Source organism: Armigeres subalbatus, unplaced genomic scaffold, assembly GCF_024139115.2.
Source record: "Armigeres subalbatus isolate Guangzhou_Male unplaced genomic scaffold, GZ_Asu_2 Contig151, whole genome shotgun sequence".
NCBI lineage: Eukaryota > Metazoa > Arthropoda > Insecta > Diptera > Culicidae > Armigeres > Armigeres subalbatus.
In genome coordinates this window covers 60001-81127 of record NW_026942297.1, presented here as the reverse complement: position 1 = coordinate 81127, position 21127 = coordinate 60001, and the positions used below count along the sequence as shown (strand labels likewise).

The window sequence follows — 21127 nt, the reverse complement described above, 5'->3', positions numbered from 1 at the left end:
GATTTCAGCAGGGGGTAAATCTGATATGCCGTTTGCATCGTTCCATCTACGGGCTAAAGCAAGCGTCCCATGCATGGAACCAGAGATTCCACGAGTTTACCAAGAAGCTGGGGATGAAGCAGAGTGCCATTGACAAATGTTTATACACCAGAGGAAAGGGAGGAGAAAGGATCATCATAATAGTGTACGTCGATGATGTTTTGATTGTAGGAGCGTCGCTGGAGATGGTAAAAGCAATTAAACAGGAATTCAGTGAAGAATTTGAAATGACCGATGCTGGAGTGGTTAAGCAGTTTCTCGGAATGACAATTGATAGGAACGTCAAAGATGGAACCATGAAGATTAGCCAGAGGGATATCTTGAGAGTTTATTGAGACGGTTTGATGACGGAGTGTAAACCAATATCGACGCCGATGGAGAGTCGTCTACGGTTGGAAAAGGGAGTTGAGGTGAAGAACGGAAAAACAATTCCGAGAACTCGTGGGATCTTTGATGAGTGGTTCGCTCACGGCCCGGCCAGACTTGTCAGCAGCCGTGAACTTCTACAGCCAGTCCCAGGCCTGCCCAAACAAGGAGCACTGGGTGCATCTTTAATGGGTTGTAAGATACGTGAAGGGGACTTCGGACTACGGATTAACAGAAGTGGAAGCTGAGATCCTGGAAGTTTTTTTCAGACGCAGATTGGCCGAATGATCTCATCGATCGGCAATCCGTGACAGGACGTGTGTTTAAGGTCTTCGAGTGTGTACAGTAAGCTGGACCACAAGAATGCAGCATACAGTTTCACTGTCATCTACAGAAGCCGAACTTGCAGCATTGGTTACAGCGGCGTGTCAAACTCTTTGGATGAAACGTGCTCCTCTGGATCTGGGTCAAAGACCTACCGGTCCCATAGTGATACTGGGGGATAATCAGTCGACAATACGGATTGTTGAGAATCCTCGAGACCATGGACGTCTTAAGTACGTGGATACAAAGTTCCACTTCATAAGGGAGCTAATACAAGAAGCGGTAATTGCAGTTAAGTTCGTCTGTTCATCGGATCAACAGGCGGATATTATGACGAAGGCCCTGCCGTCGCCTTCTTTCAGAAAATTACGGTCGGCGCTGGGAATTGAACCTTGCCATGGTTGAGCAGGGGTGTTGGGATGGCAACCACTGCACGGTTTGCCCCCACTGCTGTGCTGCGGCACTGCAGCTAGAACTGTCATACAGTGTAATAACAGTACATGCTAAACACACGAGAGAATAAACCTCATTTTTCTTTTCTAATAGTAAAACTGTGTTTTCCGGTTTATTCGGTCTTCCTCTTAGTCCATCCGAAACCTCATTAGAAGTGAGACGTTTCACTCCTCATTTTTCACTGTGGAAAATTTATAATGCAAATTAACTTCTACTCACTTCGCGCTTCTCACTTTTCACAGAGAGAAATTATTAGTGATAAATGAGAATTGGGACGTCTGACTTCTAACCTCGCACTTCTTATATCTCACTTCTTACTGGGAAAAATGAGAAGTGCGAAGTGAGTAGTGGGACGTCTCAGCAAGAAGTGAAAAACGATAAGTGCAAAGTGAAAAAAAGAGTTCCCCTGCTCACTGTGAAAAATGGAAAGTGCGGCCTGTTCGGTCAAATGACCTGTTCGGTCAAATGACCTGTTCAGTCAAATGACCTGTTCGGTCAAATGACCTGTTCGGTCAAATGACCTGTTCGGTCAAATGACCTGTTCGGTCAAATGACCTGTTCGGTCAAATGACCTGTTCGGTCAAATGACCTGTTCGGTCAAATGACCTGTTCGGTCAAATGACCTGTTCGGTCAAATGACCTGTTCGGTCAAATGACCTGTTCGGTCAAATGACCTGTTCGGTCAAATGACCTGTTCGGTCAAATAACCTGTTCGGTCAAATGACCTGTTCGGTCAAATGACCTGTACGGTCAAATGACCTGTACGGTCAAATGACCTGTTCGGTCAAATGACCTGTTCGGTCAAATGACCTGTTCGGTCAAATGACCTGTTCGGTCAAATGACCTGTTCGGTCAAATGACCTGTTCGGTCAAATGACCTGTTCGGTCAAATGACCTGTTCGGTCAAATGACCTGTTCGGCCAAATGACCTGTTCGGTCAAAAAACCTGTTCGGTCAAATGACCTGTTCGGTCATATGACCTATTCGGACAAATGACCTGTTCGGTCAAATGACCTGTTCGGTCAAATGACCTGTTCGGTCAAATGACCTGTTCGGTCAAATGACCTGTTCGGTCAAATGACCTGTTCGGTCAAATGACCTGTTTGGTCAAATGACCTGTTCGGTCAAATGACCTGTTCGGTCAAATGACCTGTTCGGTCAAATGACCTGTTCGGTCAAATGACCTGTTCGGTCAAATGACCTGTTCGGTCAAATGACCTGTTCGGTCAAATGACCTGTTCGGTCAAATGACCTGTTCGGTCAAATGACCTGTTCGGTCAAATGACCTGTTCGGTCAAATGACCTGTTCGGCAAAAAGACCTGTTCGGCAAAATGACCTGTTCGGCAAAAAGACCTGTTCGGCAAAAAGACCTATTCGGTCAAATGACCTGTTCGGTCAAATTTCCTGTTCGGTCAAATGACCTGTTCGGTCAAATGACCTGTTCGGTCAAATGACCTGTTCGGTCAAATGACCTGTTCGGTCAAATGACCTGTTCGGTCAAATGACCTGTTCGGTCAAATGACCTGTTCGGTCAAATGACCTGTTCGGCAAAAAGACCTGTTCGGCAAAAAGACTTGTTCGGCAAAAAGACCTGTTCGGCAAAAAGACTTGTTCGGCAAAAAGACCTATTCGGTCAAATGACCTGTTCGGTCAAATGACCTGTTCGGTCAAATGACCTGTTCGGTCAAATGACCTGTTCGGTCAAATGACCTGTTTTTGTGATTAAATAATACTAAAACTTTCGTTTTGAACCAGCAAGAAAATTGTATACATTTAATTTTTTTCTTCACACTCATAAAACCTATGCTAGGATTCCAGTCATCTGTTTGGCAACAACAACCCATGCTCCAAAACCTCAAACTCACCTTGAAACGAAAACCACAGATTCACCAGAAAGGGGTGCTCTAATGATGCCAGCAGTTCGACCTCTTTGAGGACCCCTCCCAATGCTCCCCGTCCGATGCAGGCACTCCGGCTGACGTACTTCATGGCGAAGAGGTTCCCGTTATCACGCTTCTGGACGATGCAAACCTGGAAGGGACACGAAAGAGAAATTTAGGAATTGGTTACTGAATTTGTTTAAAAATCTTTTATTTTATGTTCAAGTATTTTTGTAATGCAAGCAAATTATGTTGGTCATCAAAAAGGTAGTTTACATTCTCTAGATTTGGGCTAAGTGTACTGATTTTGACCTCTTTTGTTCCCACTTTGACCACCACTAGTAAATATCGATTTTCCAAAAATAAACAACCTAGTAAAGAAAGTCAGAAAGTATATTTCGAATTCTCGCATTCTCGAGCGCAATGTTGAACTGCAACTTGTTTTCGAGCCATAAAGCATTGATTGTATCAACCTAATTAGTATCACCGGAAAACTATGTTCAGACATTATCTCCCAAAGATTATTTCTTTTCATAGAATCTTACGCTGCTTTGAAATCGATGAACAAATGATGTGCCTGTAGTGAGTAGTACTTCCGGAATGACCATATGTCATTATGTACTCCAAGTTCAGAAAGATAAAACGCCATAAATCTCAAGTTAAGTTTCGTTGATTTCTTCTAGAATTAAAGTAATCAAACTACGAATGCTACCATCCTATTTTCTGCTTGCAGCAGGATATAATTCATTGCATTTAATTTTAAATTTTTTGAAATATTTTGAGCGCATGAGTGCATTACAAACATTAGCTGCGGAAACTTGAAACGGATGCATCCTGCAGATTTTATTACCATTATTGTTTTGAAGTGGTGAATCCAAACCGAGTTACTTACAGTAATCCACTCTAAATTAACTGCAATGTTTATGACAGCCGGACACATGGAGAAAAGGGCACCATCCACTGAGATGTAAACTAATTCGTAACAATTCCAAGCTTTCGGAATCAAAACAGTACCATGGTCAAATACATAGCAGGAAATTATGTTTCCGTTCTGCAATTGAATCCAGCAATTGTCTCAGCTCTCAATTCCAGCAGCAGCAGCAGCAGCATCGACGTCAACCAAGCCAACAATCGGATTCCACCCCCCAGACAAAGTTTCATCCCACTTGCAAACATCGGCAGTGGAACCCTATGGCTGACATAGACACACATAACTTTATGCTCGGAGGAGGAAGCACAATTATTTCCAGTCATATGACCTCTGCTGCCGGAGAAAATTTCAAACACGGCTGTAAAAGTGCCCATTGCTCATGCACCACAACGCCGTACGGAGACGGACAACTTTGTCTGTCATGAGAAATTTTACTGCAGAGAATGTAGTTTTACGTACATTGGTCTGCTTTTTCTGTTGCACAAGTCGAATGGAAATTTGAAACGAAAACTAAAAACACTGGTTGGGGGAGTGGTGGGCACGAAGGAACAAAACGGAAAGTTCGTGTTCTGATGTTCTGAGAAATAGTGTCTTCCTGTCAGGAGAACCAATCTGAACAGGTAATTCAATAACACAGATGTGGTTCATAGCTACCCAACGGGGCTTTTCCTCGAACAATTGTTGTAGAAAATTGAATAATTCAATTTTTTAGTCACATATTTACTCTCTGACTCATTCACTTATTCACATACTCAAACAGCCACTCACTTAATAACTCACACACGCACTCAACTTCATCGGGAGCACACGCATACTCGCCGATGTGCTCAAGGACCGTGGATTCGGCATCGTAGCGCTGCAGGAGGTTTGTTGGAAGGGATCAATGGTGCGAACGTTTGGAGGTAATCATACCATCTACCAGAGCTGCGGCAACACACACGAGCTGGGAACAGCTTTCATAGTGATGGGCGAAATGCAAAGGCGCGTGGTCGGGTGGTGGCCGATCAACGAGAGAATGTGCAGGTTGAGGATCAAAGGCCGGTTCTTCAACTTCAGCATAATCAACGTCCATAGCCCACACTCCGGAAGCACTGATGATGATAAGGACGCATTCTACGCGCAGCTGGAACGTGAGTACGACAGCTGCCCAAGCCACGACGTCAAAATCATCATAGTAGATTTGAACGCTCAGGTTGGCCAAGAGGAGGAGTTTAGACCGACCATTAGAAAGTCTATTGGAAAACGGCCTACGGTAATTGATTTCGCCGCCTCCAAGAATACGGCCATTCGCAGCACCTACTTTCAACACAGCCTCCCGTATCGGTACACCTGGAGATCACCACTGCAGACAGAATCAAAAATCGACCACGTTCTGATGGATGGACGGCACTTCTCCGACATTATCGACGTCAGGACATATCGTGGCGCTAACATCGACTATGACCACTATCTGGTGATGGTTAAACTGCGCCCAAAACTATCCGTCATCAGCAATGTTCGCTACCGACGACCGCCGCGGTACGACCTAGAGCGACTAAAGCAACCTGATGTCGCCACTGCATACGCGCAGCATCTCGAGGCAGCGTTGCCGGAAGAGGGTGAGCTCGATGGGGCCCCTCTTGAGGACTGCTGGAATACAGTTAAAGCAGCCATTAACGACGCAGCGGAGAACAACGTCGGGTATATGGGCCGAAGTCGACGGAACGATTGGTTCGACGAAGAGTGCAGACTGGTCCTGGAGGAGAAGGACGCAGTGCGGGCGGTCGCCCTGCAGCAAGGTACCTGGCAGAACGTGGAACGTTATAGCCCAACCCAGTGGCATCGACAACGGCAACGTCAACGGACACGAGCGGAAATCGAGATATACAACGAATCTAGGGCTGACAGTTGTGTCATTCCACTCCTTGAGTAAAGCCGGGTGACACCGTCTTGAAATGGCGGGTGGGCTAATGCCACAGCTGGAGAGTACTCATAGGCTAATGTGCCTGAGAGTTATCAGCGCATATCGCACCGTATCTCGCGAAGCGGCATGTGTACTCGCGGGCATGATGCCTATCAAACTGGTGGTGGAGGAAGACGAGGAGTGCTACGCCCTCAGGGGCACCGATAACGCTCGAAGGAATATAAAGGCAGCAACGGTAGCCAAATGGCAGAGAGAGTGGGACAACTCGCCTAAGGGAAGGTGGACCCATCGCTTAGTCCCAAGTGTGTCGGCATGGATTAGCAGACCTCATGGGGAGCTAAACTTTGGCTTGACCCAGTTCTTAACAGGCCATGGATGCTTCAAGTGGTACCTACACAGGTTTGGTCACGCGGCTTCTCCCACCTGTCCGCAATGCCCAGACGTGACAGAAACGGCTGAACACATCCTGTTCACATGTCCTCGGTTCGAAACGGAGAGGAGTGCGATGTTGGGGGCATGCGGAACGGACACCAACACCGATAACATCGTCATAAAAATGTGCCAGAACCCAGAACAGTGGAGAGCGGTTGCAAGAGCGACGTCCAGGATAGCCGACATCCTGCAACGAAGTTGGCGCATAGAGCAGCAGCAGGCAGCCGTTACGGATAGCGGACCATGAGTCGTGGAAGTCGTGAATATATATGTCGATAATGGATGGGAACGACAGCGTCGCAACTGTATTCAGCTTGCGGCGAGCGCGTAGCCGCAGAACGTGGCGGGTTCGGAGGAGCTCCCGCTTTCGGGGAACTTCTCGTCGGAGTAGGTTAGATCCGCCGTCGGGGACTATCCGAGTCGTTCGCGATCGCGACCGAGGCGGGAGCTAAATGGCTCAATGAATAAGGTGAGAGCTGAATGGCTCAAGGCAAATGAAACTCGGTTATCGGAGTAGGCTAGGTCCACCGCCGGGGATCAGCTGAGTAGACCGTGGCGTGCGAATGTACCGGCTTCGGGTCGTCGGGGCACCATTGAACTGGAAGTTATCTCCACCCGGAATCTTTGGATTGACCTCGGCACTCGCCCGGTCACCCGTTGAGACGGGTCGTCGGTTACAGGGGAGCTTCCGACGTCGGGGAACTCCCTGTCGGAGTAGGATTGATCCACCGCCGGGGACTATCCGAGTAGTCCGCGACCAAGGTGAGAGCTGAATGGCTCATCGGTTAAGCAAGAAGCTGAAAGGCGCAGTTCATGGAAATCGGTTAATCGGAGTAGGCTGGGTCCACCGCCGGGGACCAGTTGAGTAGATCGTGCCGCGTGAATGCACCGGGTCGTCAGGGCACCACTGAACCGGAAGCTATCTCCACCCGGAATCTTTGGCCTGACCTCGGCACTCGTCCGGTCACCCGTTGAAGTGAGAATGTGCGTAGGACTTGAGCGGATCTATGAACATGCATACCAGGTGAATGTGTAGTGTTGGTAATGTAACAGCCATCCACGAATGCGGGTCGTCGGTATCGGGGGTGCTTCCGCCGCCGGGGGACTCCCCGTCGGAGTAGGGTAGATCCGCCGCCGGGGGACTATCTGAGTAGCTTGCGAGCACGTTGAGAGCTAAATGGCTCTAAAAATAAAAAGGAAAGTAGATGCGTTGCTGAATGGCACAAGGAAAAAAAAGTAAAGGGCTTAAGGGCCCACGCTTTTGTGTGCCAAAACATCGAAGAGAGGCACTGTGAAAGGTGTTGTTTTGGGAGGAGTACTTTTAGTACTGCTTGCCCCGACAGAAGTAATACTGAAAGGTAGTCCCTGGGGAATTGTGCATTAGAAGAGAGGTAACTCAAGTAACCTTCTGTTGCTTGGGTGGGTTTAGTGGGTCCGGCGGTCTGGCCTTCTGCCAACCGCGTCAACCCCACTCCCTGAGTGATAATTTCAGGTGTCTGTATGCAGATTTGCCTTCATCCCTCTATAAAAAAAAAAAAAAAAAATAGACAGAAGCGGAGACAGCAGACCCGCCTTTTTCAGGATAAGAAACGCCGCCTGGAAGAAGCGGAGTGCGAGGAGATGGAACAGCTGTGCCGTTTTTAAGAAACATGCAAGTTCTATCAGAAGCTCAACGCATCCCGCAAAGGCTTTGTGCCGCGAGCTGAAATGTGCCGGGATAAGGATGGGAGCATCTTGACGGACGAACGTGTGGTGATCGAAAGGTGGAAGCAGCACTACGAGGAACATTTGAATGGCGCTGAGAGTACAGGCAGTGAAAGTCAAGGCAGCGGAGGAGATGACTACATCAGTTCAGCGGACGATGGAAGCCAACCAGCCCCCACCTTGAGGGAAGTTAAGGGTGCCATTCAACAGCTAAAGACCAATAAAGCAGCTGGTAAGGATAATATCGGATCTGAGCACATCAAGATGGCCCCGGAAAAGCTGGCCACTTGGAATCTATGACAAAAGGTCGAAAGACAAAAGGTCGAAAGGACAAAAGGTCGAAAGGACAAAAGGTCGAAAGGACAAAAGGTCGAAAGGACAAAAGGTCGAAAAGACAAAACGTCGAAAGGGACAAAAGGTCGAAAGGACAAAAGGTCGAAAGGCACAAAAGGTCGAAAATGACAAAAGGTCAAAAAGAACAAAAGGTCGAAAAGGACAAAAGGTCAAAAGGGACAAAAGGTCGATCAAGAACAAGTTGATAACAAGTTGGTTGTATTCCGAAAGAATTTATGAAATGAATTGTTTAAAATACATTCCCGAGGAAGAACTTTTTCGATCAACGCACGCCTGCTGGTATTGTATTTTACTTCTTCAATATTTTCATATTTTTTAACTTTATCTGGAATAAATCAAACGATCTTTACATATTAAAAAAAATTATTACAGTTCATAGAAAATCAAAAATTCAATGAGAAACCTGATATTGTCTACTGTCTACTGTGATTTCCGAGCCTGTTACCGAAACCCGCAAACATGATTCCAGGTTTTCATCTGACAAGGAAGACCGACAATCACTTTTTATCATCTTCATTCTTGAGAAGAGTTGCTCGCACAGATATGTACTGCCAAATATTGAGAACATCTTCTTTGTGTGCTGGTGGAGAATAGGAAAGTTTTCTTCATTCATATTGTCGCGGTAGAAATTGATGAGCGTCTCTTCTTGAAATTTAGCTTTAAGTACGTCATTACACTGAAGCTCGATAATTTCCATTTGAAATTCCTCAGGAATAGTGTAGATATCGATAGTGAAGGGTGTTGCAAAAATAGAAATGTCTGTGGAATTTTTCCGAAAATCTGCGAAGCGGCTGGCAAATTCCTGTTGTAGAGTTTTTATTCTACCCGAATATTTATCGGATTTTGCAGGACTGTTTTCAGCCAGATGAGGGAAGTGAACAAAGTTGCCAGCAATCATTTGGGTGTGCCACAGCATCAATGTTTCGAAGGCTTTGATGTGAGAAAACAATAGCCCAACATGCTGGTCCTTGCCTTGCAGTTTGGTGTTCAACTCGTTTAGGTGCTTAGTGATGTCTACCAGAAAAGCCAAATCACTAATCCATCAGGATCATTGATTTCAGAAATCGGCCTCTCTTTCTCCTGTAGGAATACCGCAATTTCCTTACGAAGATAATAAAACCAATAAAACATTTTCAAGCATAGCACCACGACTCAACCAACGAACTTCCGAATAATACAACAAATCACCGTATTCGGATGCCATTTCTGCCAAAAACGACTGAAATTGGCGATGATTAAGCCCTCTGGCTTTGATGAAGTTGATTGTCTCTACGACTACTGACATAACATCCAGGAAATTGAGCGTTTTAGCACAAAGATTTTCCTGATGAATGATGCAGTGTGCTGGAACAATATCTCCATTCCCTTGTTCCTGCTTTTCCTTCCTCATCAATGTTACAACACCGCTATTCTTCCCAACCATTGAAGGAGCCCCGTCAGTTGCAAGACCACTCAATTTGTCGATAGACAGTCCAAGATTCTTTACACACGACTGTAGGGATTTCACGATTGGTATATTTGATTGCTTATGTTTAATGTACTATTGCTTCCATCAGGTCTTTCCCGGTTGTTGTACCCTTCATTGGAATCAAGGCTACGAGCTCTTCCGTGATTTCAAAACTGGCATCAATACCTCTGGCACCAATACGTCAGTTCTTTCATCGATCGCAAGCGAATTCGCTTTGACGAAGTTGAGCTGCTGCCATCTCGCGGAGACAGACGTGTGCGTGAAATCACGGTATTTCAGCATGGTGAAGTATAGAAAGTATATTTTAAAATGCCTCTAAAATGATATTAATAGTGATATATTGAAAACTTTTAAATACATAGGGTTAGAATTTTTAAAAACTACATGTGAGACTACAAATCTGCACATGTTTTTTAATTGAAATAATTAGACTTTTATGTTGCCAATTTAAAAGTAAATTAAATTTCGAACCCGAAAAATCAAACTATTTTTGGCTAAAATATGTTTTAACGTTTGAACAATAATTTTTAAATTGACGTCCTATAGTGACGTCCTATATTGCCGGGTGAAATAAAAAAGCATCATCCGGCCCCCATTTTGTTTTCTTGCTTTTGTCAGGGCCAATAGTAAGCGAAGCGGGAGCACTTTGCATGTAGCGTCGTCTTCAAGTCATCAGCGAGAGCCTTAACTCTTCTTGTGACAGTATTCCGTGACAAACTGATGTTATTAATGGCCGCCTTTTCCTTTGGGCACATTATATCAACAACAGCAGAGATACACTCTTTGATCATTTCCCCATCTTGAAATGGTTTCATTGTTTTGGACAAAATTTTACTTACGGCAAAGCTGGCACGAACTGCATTCTCCGCCTCCGTATTTGCACGTGCGAAAAATGTTTGCTGCTATTCAAATATAATAACAAAATGTGTAACAATTGCGGTTACGCAAAAAGCACCATATTCTTGTTTGCGGACGGATTCTGTCCGGCCACGAGCACTCGAGTAACGAAGGCAAATTTTCGGATGAAGAATCCTTGCTGGACGGCCAGTTTCGCGTCCGAATACCGCGGGCAAATGAACGATTCCTTCGGCTGATTGTCGATAACTTATTCTCGAAGAAGAAAATAAACTTGTAGCTCTGAAAAGAGCTGTTTGGAAGACAACTTCTTTTGTTTCGTTTTCTACTTGTTTATTCTTCGCGACCTGTGCCATAAGACAGCTAGTAACTGAATGACTTTGTGCATACAATGAATGGCCTTTTTATAATGAGGTAAAGTTTGTTGCCTTTTCCCAATTTGGGAACATTACAACAGCCACGCAGTGTATCTAGAGAATCTAACAAAATTAATATTTTTTCTTTAAAAAATGGGTTTGCAGTTTTGCACAACAATGCTTCATAATTTGTAATGAGAATTTACTGATTGACTAAAATCAAAGTGAATTCTTATTTATATTCTCATTTTAATTGGAAATTATACCTGAGCATCATCATTATTAACGGCAATGATAAAAACCATTAAAAAAGCAATTGTACATTTTGAATGGTAGGAATTAGAACACTAGGGGAAATCCACTCAGCTTGTTTCGATTAATGTACTCAATCATCACTTTTGCACATTGTGAGTCGAACAAAAAATCCATCGGGCCGGATTGGAGTTTTTTTTCTCAAACTCGTCGTGGGCCGCATAAAAGTCAAGCGCGGGCCGTACGTTGGGCAGGCCTGGTGTAGGGCAACTCTTGTAGTAGATTGACTCTCTCCGTTTCAGTTCCTTGTGCATTTTGACCTTTTGATCTTATTGATCTTTAGTTTCTTTCGACCTTTTGTCCCGTTCGACGTTTTGTCCTTTCGACCTTTTGTCCCTTTCGACCTTTTGTCTTTCGACCTTTTGTCCCTAACCCATATGCCCCATCTACAAGAAAGGCGACAAGCTGGAGTGTGAGAACTTTCGAGCGATCACCATCCTTAATGCCGCCTACAAAGTGATATCCCAGATCATCTTCCGTCGTTTGTCACCATTAGTGAACGAGTTCGTGGGAAGTTATCAAGCCGGCTTCGTTGACGGCCGCTCGACAACGGACCAGATCTTTACTGTACGGTAAATCCTTCAAAAATGCCGTGAATACCAGGTCCCAACGCACCATCTGTTCGTTGATTTCAAGGCGGCATACGACAGTATAGACCGCGTAGAGCTATGGAAAATTATGGACGAGAACAGCTTCCCTGGGAAGCTTACCAGACTGATCAAAGCAACGGTGGATGGTGTGCAAAACTGTGTGAAGATTTCGGGCGAACACTCCAGTTCGTTCGAATCGCGCCGCAGACTAAGACAAGGTGATGGACTTTCGTGCCTGTTGTTTAACATTGCGCTAGAAGGTGTCATGTGGAGAGCCAGGTGTAACAGCCGGGGTACAATTTTCAACAGATCCAGTCAATTTATTTGCTTCGCGGATGACATGGACATTGTCGGCCGAACATTTGCAAAGGTGGCAGAACTGTACACCCGCCTGAAACGTAAAGCAACAAAAGTTGGACTGGTGGTTAATGCGTCAAAGATAAAGTTCATGCTTGTGGGCGGAACCGAGCGCGACAGGGCCCGCCTGGGTAGCAGTGTTATGATAGACGGGGATACCTTCGAGGTGGTCGAGGAATTTGTCTACCTCGGATCCTTGCTAACGGCTGACAATAACGTTAGTCGTGAAATACGAAGGCGCATCATCTGTGGAAGTCGGGCCTACTACGGGCTCCAGAAGAAACTGCGGTCGAAAAGATTCGCCACCGCACCAAATGTGTCATATACAAGACGCTAATGAGACCGGTTATTCTCTACGGACATGAAACATGGACACTGCTCGAGGAGGACTTGCAGGCACTCGGAGTATTCGAGAGACGGATGCTTAGGACCATCTTTGGCGGTGTGCAAGAAGACGGTGTGTGGCGGCGAAGAATGAACCAGAAGCTCACCCAACTCTACGGCGAACCCAGTATCCAGAAGGTAGCTAAAGCGATGGGTACGATGGGCAGGACATGTTGCAAGAATGCCGGACAGCCACCCTGCAAAGATGGTGTTCGCTTCCGATCCAGCAGGTACGAGACGGCGTGGAGCGCAGCGAGCGAGATGGGCAGACCAGGTGAAGAGGAGATATCCAGAATTCCAGGAGCAACTTCCAGAGAAAATCCTGGAGGAACTTCCAGAGAGAATCCTGCAGAAAATTCTGGAAGTAGTCCTGGAGAAGTTTTCGAAGGAATATCAAGAGGAATTACTGGAGGAATATCCAGAGGAATTCCTGGAGGAATATCCAGAGGAATTCCTGGAGGAACATCCAGAGGAATTCCTGGAGGAATATCCAGAGGAATTCCTGAATGAATATCCAAAAGAATTCCTGGAGGAACTTCCGGAAGAATTCCTGGAGGATCTTCCGGTGGAGTTCTTGGAGGATCTTCCGGAGGAGTTCTCGGAGGAACTTCCGGAGGAATGCCGGAAGGAACATCCGGAGGAATTCCTGGAGGAACATCCGGAGGAATTCCTGGAGGAACATCCGGAGGAATTCCTGGAGGAATCTTCTTCTTCTTATTGGCATTACATCCCCATACTGGGACAGAGCCGCCTCGCAGCTTAGTGTTCATTAAGCACTTCCACAGTTATTAACTGCGAGGTTTCTAAGCCAAGTAACCATTTTTGCATTCGTATATCATGAGGCTAACACGATGATACTTTTATGCCCTGGGAAGTCGAGACAATTTCCAGTCCGAAAATTTCAATTTCAATTTAATTTCAATTTATTATTATTACATTTTTACAATACATAGATTTTCAGTTACGGTCCCTACTGAACGGTTGTTCTTTAAAAGGGCCGATGAGAATGGTAAGCAATGGAACTAGCTAATATAATAGTTATAACATTTCAAATAATATAAACATTTAAATGAAGCTAACGAGCAATAAATCTATCAATATTGTTTTTCACATGTTCTTCTAGACGACTCTTAAATTGGCTGATTGGCTGTGCGTTTTTGATGTCATCGGGGAGTTGGTTGTATATAGACGGTCCTATGTTCTGAAATCGTTTCCTTCCTATTTCAGTTCTAAACCCACTTAATTGCAGCAAATGAGCGTTCCGAGTACGGTATTGATGTATAGCAGAAGCAAACGACCAGTTATGATGCAGGTTCAAATTATTTATGATTTTGTACATAGTAAGGCATATTCGAAGAGTGAACAATGAACATACCTTTTATTGGAAAAATCCTATGTTCCGTGGTATTATATAAGCTATTTGTGGGATATAGGAATGGTAATTTGTATATCGCTTTGATACATCGATTTTGCTGGACCTGGATGTCCTTAAGATACGTGTTATACGATGTTCCCCAAACAGCAATACCATATTGATACCGACTATGGATAAACGAATAATATATCTTCAGCAGCACGTGCCGCGGTACATAATTAGATAGTTTACGTAATATTCCACATAACGATGAACAGCTTGTAATGATTTTCCGGATGTGTACGTCCCACCGTAATTTACTATCAATATGCACGCCTAGATATTTAAAACTTGCCACTTCTTCAATTGTTTCACCGTTGGCAATAAGTGTAGGATTGGATGAACCTTGATCTTCTCTACCGCCAAAAACCATTAGTTTAGTCTTCTTCGGATTCAGTGACAGCAAGTTATTTTCGAGATATGCCGTCAGCAGTTGCATTTCAATCTGCATATCAAGGTACAAATCAGATACAGATTTTCCTTTGTAGAGAATGGCAGTATCATCGGCGAACAGTCTTGGATGGCCTAATACTCGAAGGTTGGCTATATCATTAATATAGATTAGGAATAGCAGAGGACCGATGTTGCTACCTTGGGGAACACCGCAATTTACATTTTGATAATCACTGGAGTGTCCGGATACCATTACCTTCTGCTGTCGATCTGATAAGTAGCTTCGCAGTAAGTCATTTGCAATACCACGTATTCCATATGTATACAACTTTTTCAGGAGCATGTCATGGTTAATTGTGTCAAAGGCTTCAGACAAGTCTAGAAAAATTACTGCAGCTACCCCCTTCTGATCCACAGCACTGGCCACGTCGTCTAGAAGTTCCAGAGTGGCCATTTCCGTTGACGATCCTTGCCTGAATCCATATTGCTTTTTGTATAATAGTGCAGTACTTTCCAGAAAACAGCGTAGACGCGATGACAAGAGCATCTCGTATATTTTGTTTATCGATGGTAGAACTGAAATCGATCTATAGTTGAAAAAAAAAAAAAAAAAAAAAAAAAAGGAGCCGAGTAGGCCTTGAGTAAGCAAGACGTGTCTTTTCTACGCTTGACAGGTTTTATTCCTTTTTTTCAGGGTGAAAATTCTAGAAATTGGAGAAGAAATTTCGCTTCCTAGAACAGATGATCGACCAGCCGACCAACGGAAGTGCTGAATTAAAACATACAGGTACTGGTGCCATGTTCCGACAGGAGAGAAAACCCCTTGATCTGAAACTTCCCAACAAGTTATTTCAATGCCGTTTACCATCGGTTCCCCTGGCAGCCTCTGTTAGAAGAAAGGCTCGTTGATGCTGGGATGTTTGCGGTTCAATCGGGTTTGGTACCTTTTGACTCAATAATATTGGTAATAAGTCCTGGCGTATCAAGAATTCTTTCGGTAAGTTTGTCATAATACCTATTTCTTAAATTAATATCGGTCATTGTCTGCGGATTGAACCTGAGTCAACCATCTTGTGTCTGGTATCAAAGAATCTTGAATTCTTCAAATATTTTACACACTTTATATTTTTTAACAATGGGATTTTGTCCATGTTAATGAAATTAAAAGAAATCAGGGACAAACTTATTGAACATTAAGAATTGCCATAATTATGCTTCAGAAAGACGTTGTTATCGTCCTCGGTTAAGAGAACTTTCATCTTTTTTTTCTTCTTTGATGAATCTACTACACAACTTATGTGGAAATAATAAGCTTATTGGTGGTGCTATGTGTTGAAGATTGGAATGTTTTCTACTCTCAACCCAGTTCTTGAGCGGTGCCCCCTGCATACTTCGAAAGCCTGGAGACTACGTACATCCTGGATAAAATTCCATGGCACAATACAAACAAAATAAGAAGGAGGAAAGACATTTTGCCGACAGCGTTTTAAGGAATGTCTGCATTTATTTGAATTAGATCCTTATTAAACCTTGGTAAACTATTTATAAATCCGAGCATTTTAACCAACCAAGGTTGTGGGTTCCAAAGGAACACTAGAGTTTTTCAGGAAATTCAACCATCAACCACCTCCTCCTTATCTCTGGTATTATTTTACATACATATATATTTTATTTCTAGGATGGAAAAGACATCTCTTCCATCCGAAATCTCTGTGTAATTTAAATGGATCCTAATTCCACGATTTTTCTTCTCTAACTCGATATCTTCTCAATACTTTTACATCATTTCAATATACAGCGAAGGCGGAAACAGTAATCTAAACAGTAATTATGAATAATTTTAGTTATTCCGTTCTGAATGGCTGAATGACTACTATTGAATCTATACATAACGCTGATATCTTTTGTGTTTTTAAATATATTTCTATAAAAAGGATCACAAAAACGTAGATAAAGTACGATTACAATCTATGAATTAAAAAGACCGTTAATATTGGCTATTTTGTACACAAGAAATATTACATAGAACCGGATTTATTACTGTGATGACTGTGTTCTGGAGTATCGAAACGTTTTGGTTTGAAATACATTAATGGACTTTTGATTGACTAAATTGTACATACACTTGTATGACAGTTAATGTTAATTATATTCGTGAAGACACAAATCTAGGCCAACATTTGAAAAGGGCATAACAATCATGGATTATTCTTTCCCGTTCTTCGTCTATGTATATAGCTTTGTATGTAGACGGGGAATCGGAAGGAATATTTATTGGCTTTTGCCCCGTTTTCAAATGTTGGTCTAGAAATAATGATATCTGTTGAGTTTTTGCATCAAACCATTCAGGATAAAATCTATGCTATGACTCTTTGTAATGTAATAATGATTTGATAATGATCAAGATTTTTATGGTATTTAACCAGCGATTTTAACCATTCATTGTTACATTGTAGCCTCTTCGTTGGCGTTTTAGTACAAATTCAAATGAATGATCGCTCACTTTGAGCGATTAATTGTTCATTCTCGCGATGGATAAACAATTGAACACCTATTCTAAAACATAAGAAATGCTAATACTATATTCCATATAAAAATATCCGTATTAATCGTAGATATCAATAATAATAATAAATAAATTAGTAAAATAGAAGTTGCATAGGTCACATCACTTTCCATGGTGAATCCCGATCTATGTTTCTGATCACCCCATCCAACTAACACAACTTCCTTCCCGTGGTTATTGTGGAGATGCAGAGGTATTCTCGGTCTCTAGTAGCAACAATAATCACACACTAACATTCCCTTCCTATCCCAACTGACTGTAAGGACTTGGCCGGCGTCGTTATTGATCAATATTTGAGAGCTGCTGGAACGTGCACTTCGAAAGTAGATGGTAAATCCCAACCACTATTCACTTGGATCGAAGTGCAATTCGCACCAGCTCTGATCAATCACGGAGTAGCAACCATTGATATGTACAGTCAGTCTAAGCTAAGCTAAGGTAGAACTGAAATCGGTCTATAGTTCGTAGGGTTGGATGGATCGCCGCCTTTGAAGATTGGATATACTATTGCTTTTTTCAAACAATCAGGATAGATTCCGGATGATATACTGTCATTGAAGCTAGTGCAGATGATGCTGGAAAGCTCTTGTTTATACTCCTTCAGAGCAGATATCGGAAAGCCATCTACTCCGGTTGCTTTTGAACAATCAAGTCTATCGATGATGTTGGTTATTTCCACTTGTGATGCCGGTCTTAAAAACATTGAGCGTACTGATGAATCCATGGTGTTAAATTTGTTGTGGTCACCATCTGAGTTGAGATTTCTTGCGACGTTTTCTCCCACTGACGAAAAGAAGCTATTGAAGGCATTTCCCAAATCATCAGGATTTGTTATTTGAAGTCCATCTACCTCAAGTATAGGAATTTTAGGTTTGCTGGACCGGTTGCCCAAGATATTATTAATTCGGCTCCACAACTGCTTGGGGTTATTCGAAGAGAAGAGCTGTTGGTAAAACTTAGACTTAGTACGTCTTTTGGCTTCTGCTAACCTTCTATTAGCATGTTCCAATAGATCTTTTATGTGTTGGTCGTTACGGTTTCTTTTCCATCTCTGAAACAGGTTATTGGATATCCTCCCAAGTTTCCAGATATCGAAATTATACCAGGGACACATTTGGCTTTACTTTCACCTCGACAGATATTGTTCTAGAAAAGCGTTCTTTGAGGTGGGTATAACGATTAACGATTGCTAGTATCCGCTCATTGGGCTGCATGATTGAAAGGTTGGTGGACTGAAGAAACAACCTGAAGTGAGTACTTATCTCCCGATGGTTTACGATGGACTTGGTGAGTGTTCTGTTGACTTTACCAATTGTTACATTAAAATGGGTGATAACGTAGCAATGATCACTAAGATCACAGTCTAAGGTGCTATTCGTTATGCGTTCGGAGATCTCAGTTTGACAGACGACATGATCGAGAATGTTGTTACTCGCAGGTCGTGTACAGTAAGTATTAGTTACTGTCATGTTGTACGAAGCCAGCAATTGCAGATACTTTTGGACTTCACGCGATTCGGTGTCATTAACAGCTATGTTCATATCTCCTAGAAGAAAACAGGGATTCCTTGGATTTAAAGATGATATAAGTTGTTCCACAAACGAAAGAAAGTTTTCCGTGTCGAAGCCAGGTGGTCTGTAGATTCCATGAATGGTGATGCGAGATTGGACAGCTTGCACTACAACCTCTATATGGTGCAATCCGTTGTCCTCTGTATTGGCTTTTACGTCAAAATTCAGTCCCTCCCTTATGAAAACTGCAATTCCTCCAGAAGAATTACTGCGGCACGAAAACACGCTTATATAACCAGGAATGTTATAGAACCTGCTTCTGTTTTCTTTAATCCACGTTTCACCGATTAACAATATATCAACGACAACGGGAAGATTTTTCAAAAATATACATAGAGAATCCAGTTTCTCCATACGATTCATTCCACGAATATTAATTTGTAGCATATTTACTCCAACAGAACTAACGGATGTAAATATTCCATCAGGAGATAATGCAAGAAGATTTTGAGCAAGATTGTTGAAATCCATGATATGGTAAGCCTGTACATACTGTCAATTAATTCTTGCATTAGTGGTTGCTATTCGACGTCAGTTTTTTCAAGTCACCTCGCGATCGAATCTTAACAGGCAAGGAGTTTTCACTGTGCTTTACCAATATCACGCCATCACGACCAGGCCAAATAAAGCGAAGTTTCAGCACCGATTGTTGCGTTTTTAGCTCACGGAAGATCTCCATAGAAAGAGGAGACAACTCTTCTCGTATAAATACTTCATTTGTCCAGCCATAGGGCCAACGAAATCCGGAAATCATCGAAACCGATAGCAAGCCAAAGTGCTTCTTCTTTGCAAGTAAGCGTTCCTTAGCATTGGCATTTTTAAACGTGACTCGAATTGGGTTGTTGTCTGTTTTAGTAGAAGCCAGTCTTGTGCACGAAACGATAGTTTTGTTGTCGTCGTCTTTGAACCCAATAGTGCGGCAGATTATGTTCACAAGGGATTCAGTATTTTCGTTCGGTACACGTGGAATGCCTAGAATGATGGCATTGGAGGTGAGTTGCGAGAGCCGTTGGGTATCCAATTCGACTTCCTGCTTATCGACTACATTGGACATTGCATCGGTTTTAGCGGAAAGCGTAGTAAAGGCTATTTTCAAGTAGGTGTTCTCAGTGGATAACTTACGTATAACCGATTTCAACTTAACAATTTGATCGGACAGATCGTCCAATTTTTTTGTTAAAAATTGCTGACTATGCTCGATACTCAGAAATATCTTCCTCGCAGATAAGGTCTGGCAACTCTTCGATGCTGACATGTGAATTTTGGCCCATGGTTCTAGTATTCACCAATAGATGTCACTTGTGGAAGTTAGGCGAACAACCAGATTTGACAACTATGAACTGTGTTGGAAGTGTGCCTATTGGTAATGACGTGTCAGGTTCGTACTCACACAGTGAAAGATGGATGACGATTGGTATGCGATGTCTATGATCCGCTCCAGTATTCTGGCTATGGTCTCAGCTAAGATGGCAATGTAGCAGCGGGAGCGATGATCGTCAGAAGGGGGATACCAGGATCTGAAGAGCGTTTTTCTCTGTAGCTGCGTCGACGGTTAGAGTGGTGGCATAGAGCCGCGAATATGTTCAATATTTGTTTACATGAAGCTGTGGGAGCAGGCGGTTGGTGGCGGTGGAGGAAGGTGGCGGCAGTATCGGCGGCGATTTGTATGGCGGGGCGATCTCTTGCATTAGATGCAACGGGGCATCATATTGAATGCTTATTTCCTCAGCTGATTTCACTCACTTCTATGATTTGATATGGAAATAGCACAGCACAGCAGCAGGTTTTTCAGGATGTATTACAATCGACGATTGTTTATAGAGTTTAACCAGAACTAATTAACTTAGAGCAGAGCACGGAGTAAATACAGCTAGTTCACAGCAGGGTTGCCAGTTTAATTATAATTTTGCAATTTTCATCCAATCTTCGTGAAATTTTGAGGAGAGACATTTCAAACATTATACAAAATTATAAAAATACTTTCGAAGCTGTACGCTCAACCACGCTGACGCCGCCGATTATATGACCGGCGCACAGGTCTACTCCCGATCGTGATTTTTGCTCACGAACAAAATACTGCCATACTTTTTGTCTTTGCTCTGCCATAATATTCGCAAACAAAGCAAGCGTCAGAAAAATGCAAGCAGTAGTTCCGCCCTCCCGTGCGGTAAGACGCGCGGCTACAAACCAATACCATGCTGAGGGTGGCTGGGTTCGATTCCCGGTGCCGGTCTAGACAATTTTCGGATTGGAAATTGTCTCGACTTCCCTGGGCATAAAAGTATCATCGTGTTAGCCTCATGATATACGAATGCAAAAATGGTAACCTGGCTTAGAAACCTTGCAGTTAATAACTGTGGAAGTGCTTAATGAACACTAAGCTGCTAGGCGGCTCTGTCCCAGTGTGGGTTGTAATGCCAATAAGAAGAAGAAAAAGAAGAAGAAAAAGAAGAAGAAGAAGTTCCGCGAGAATG

General features: G+C 43.3%; 1 protein-coding gene across 1 annotated transcript in view; it reads right to left on the bottom strand.

Moving 5' to 3' along the window:
* The window catches only part of LOC134202895 (RAC family serine/threonine-protein kinase homolog), a 113987-nt gene that overhangs the window by 82266 nt on the left and 10594 nt on the right, over positions 1-21127 (bottom strand). The window contains exon 3 of the mRNA XM_062677877.1: positions 3049-3214. Within this exon, the coding sequence (XP_062533861.1) occupies positions 3049-3214 (166 nt within the window). The remainder of the gene's footprint in view (positions 1-3048; positions 3215-21127) is intronic.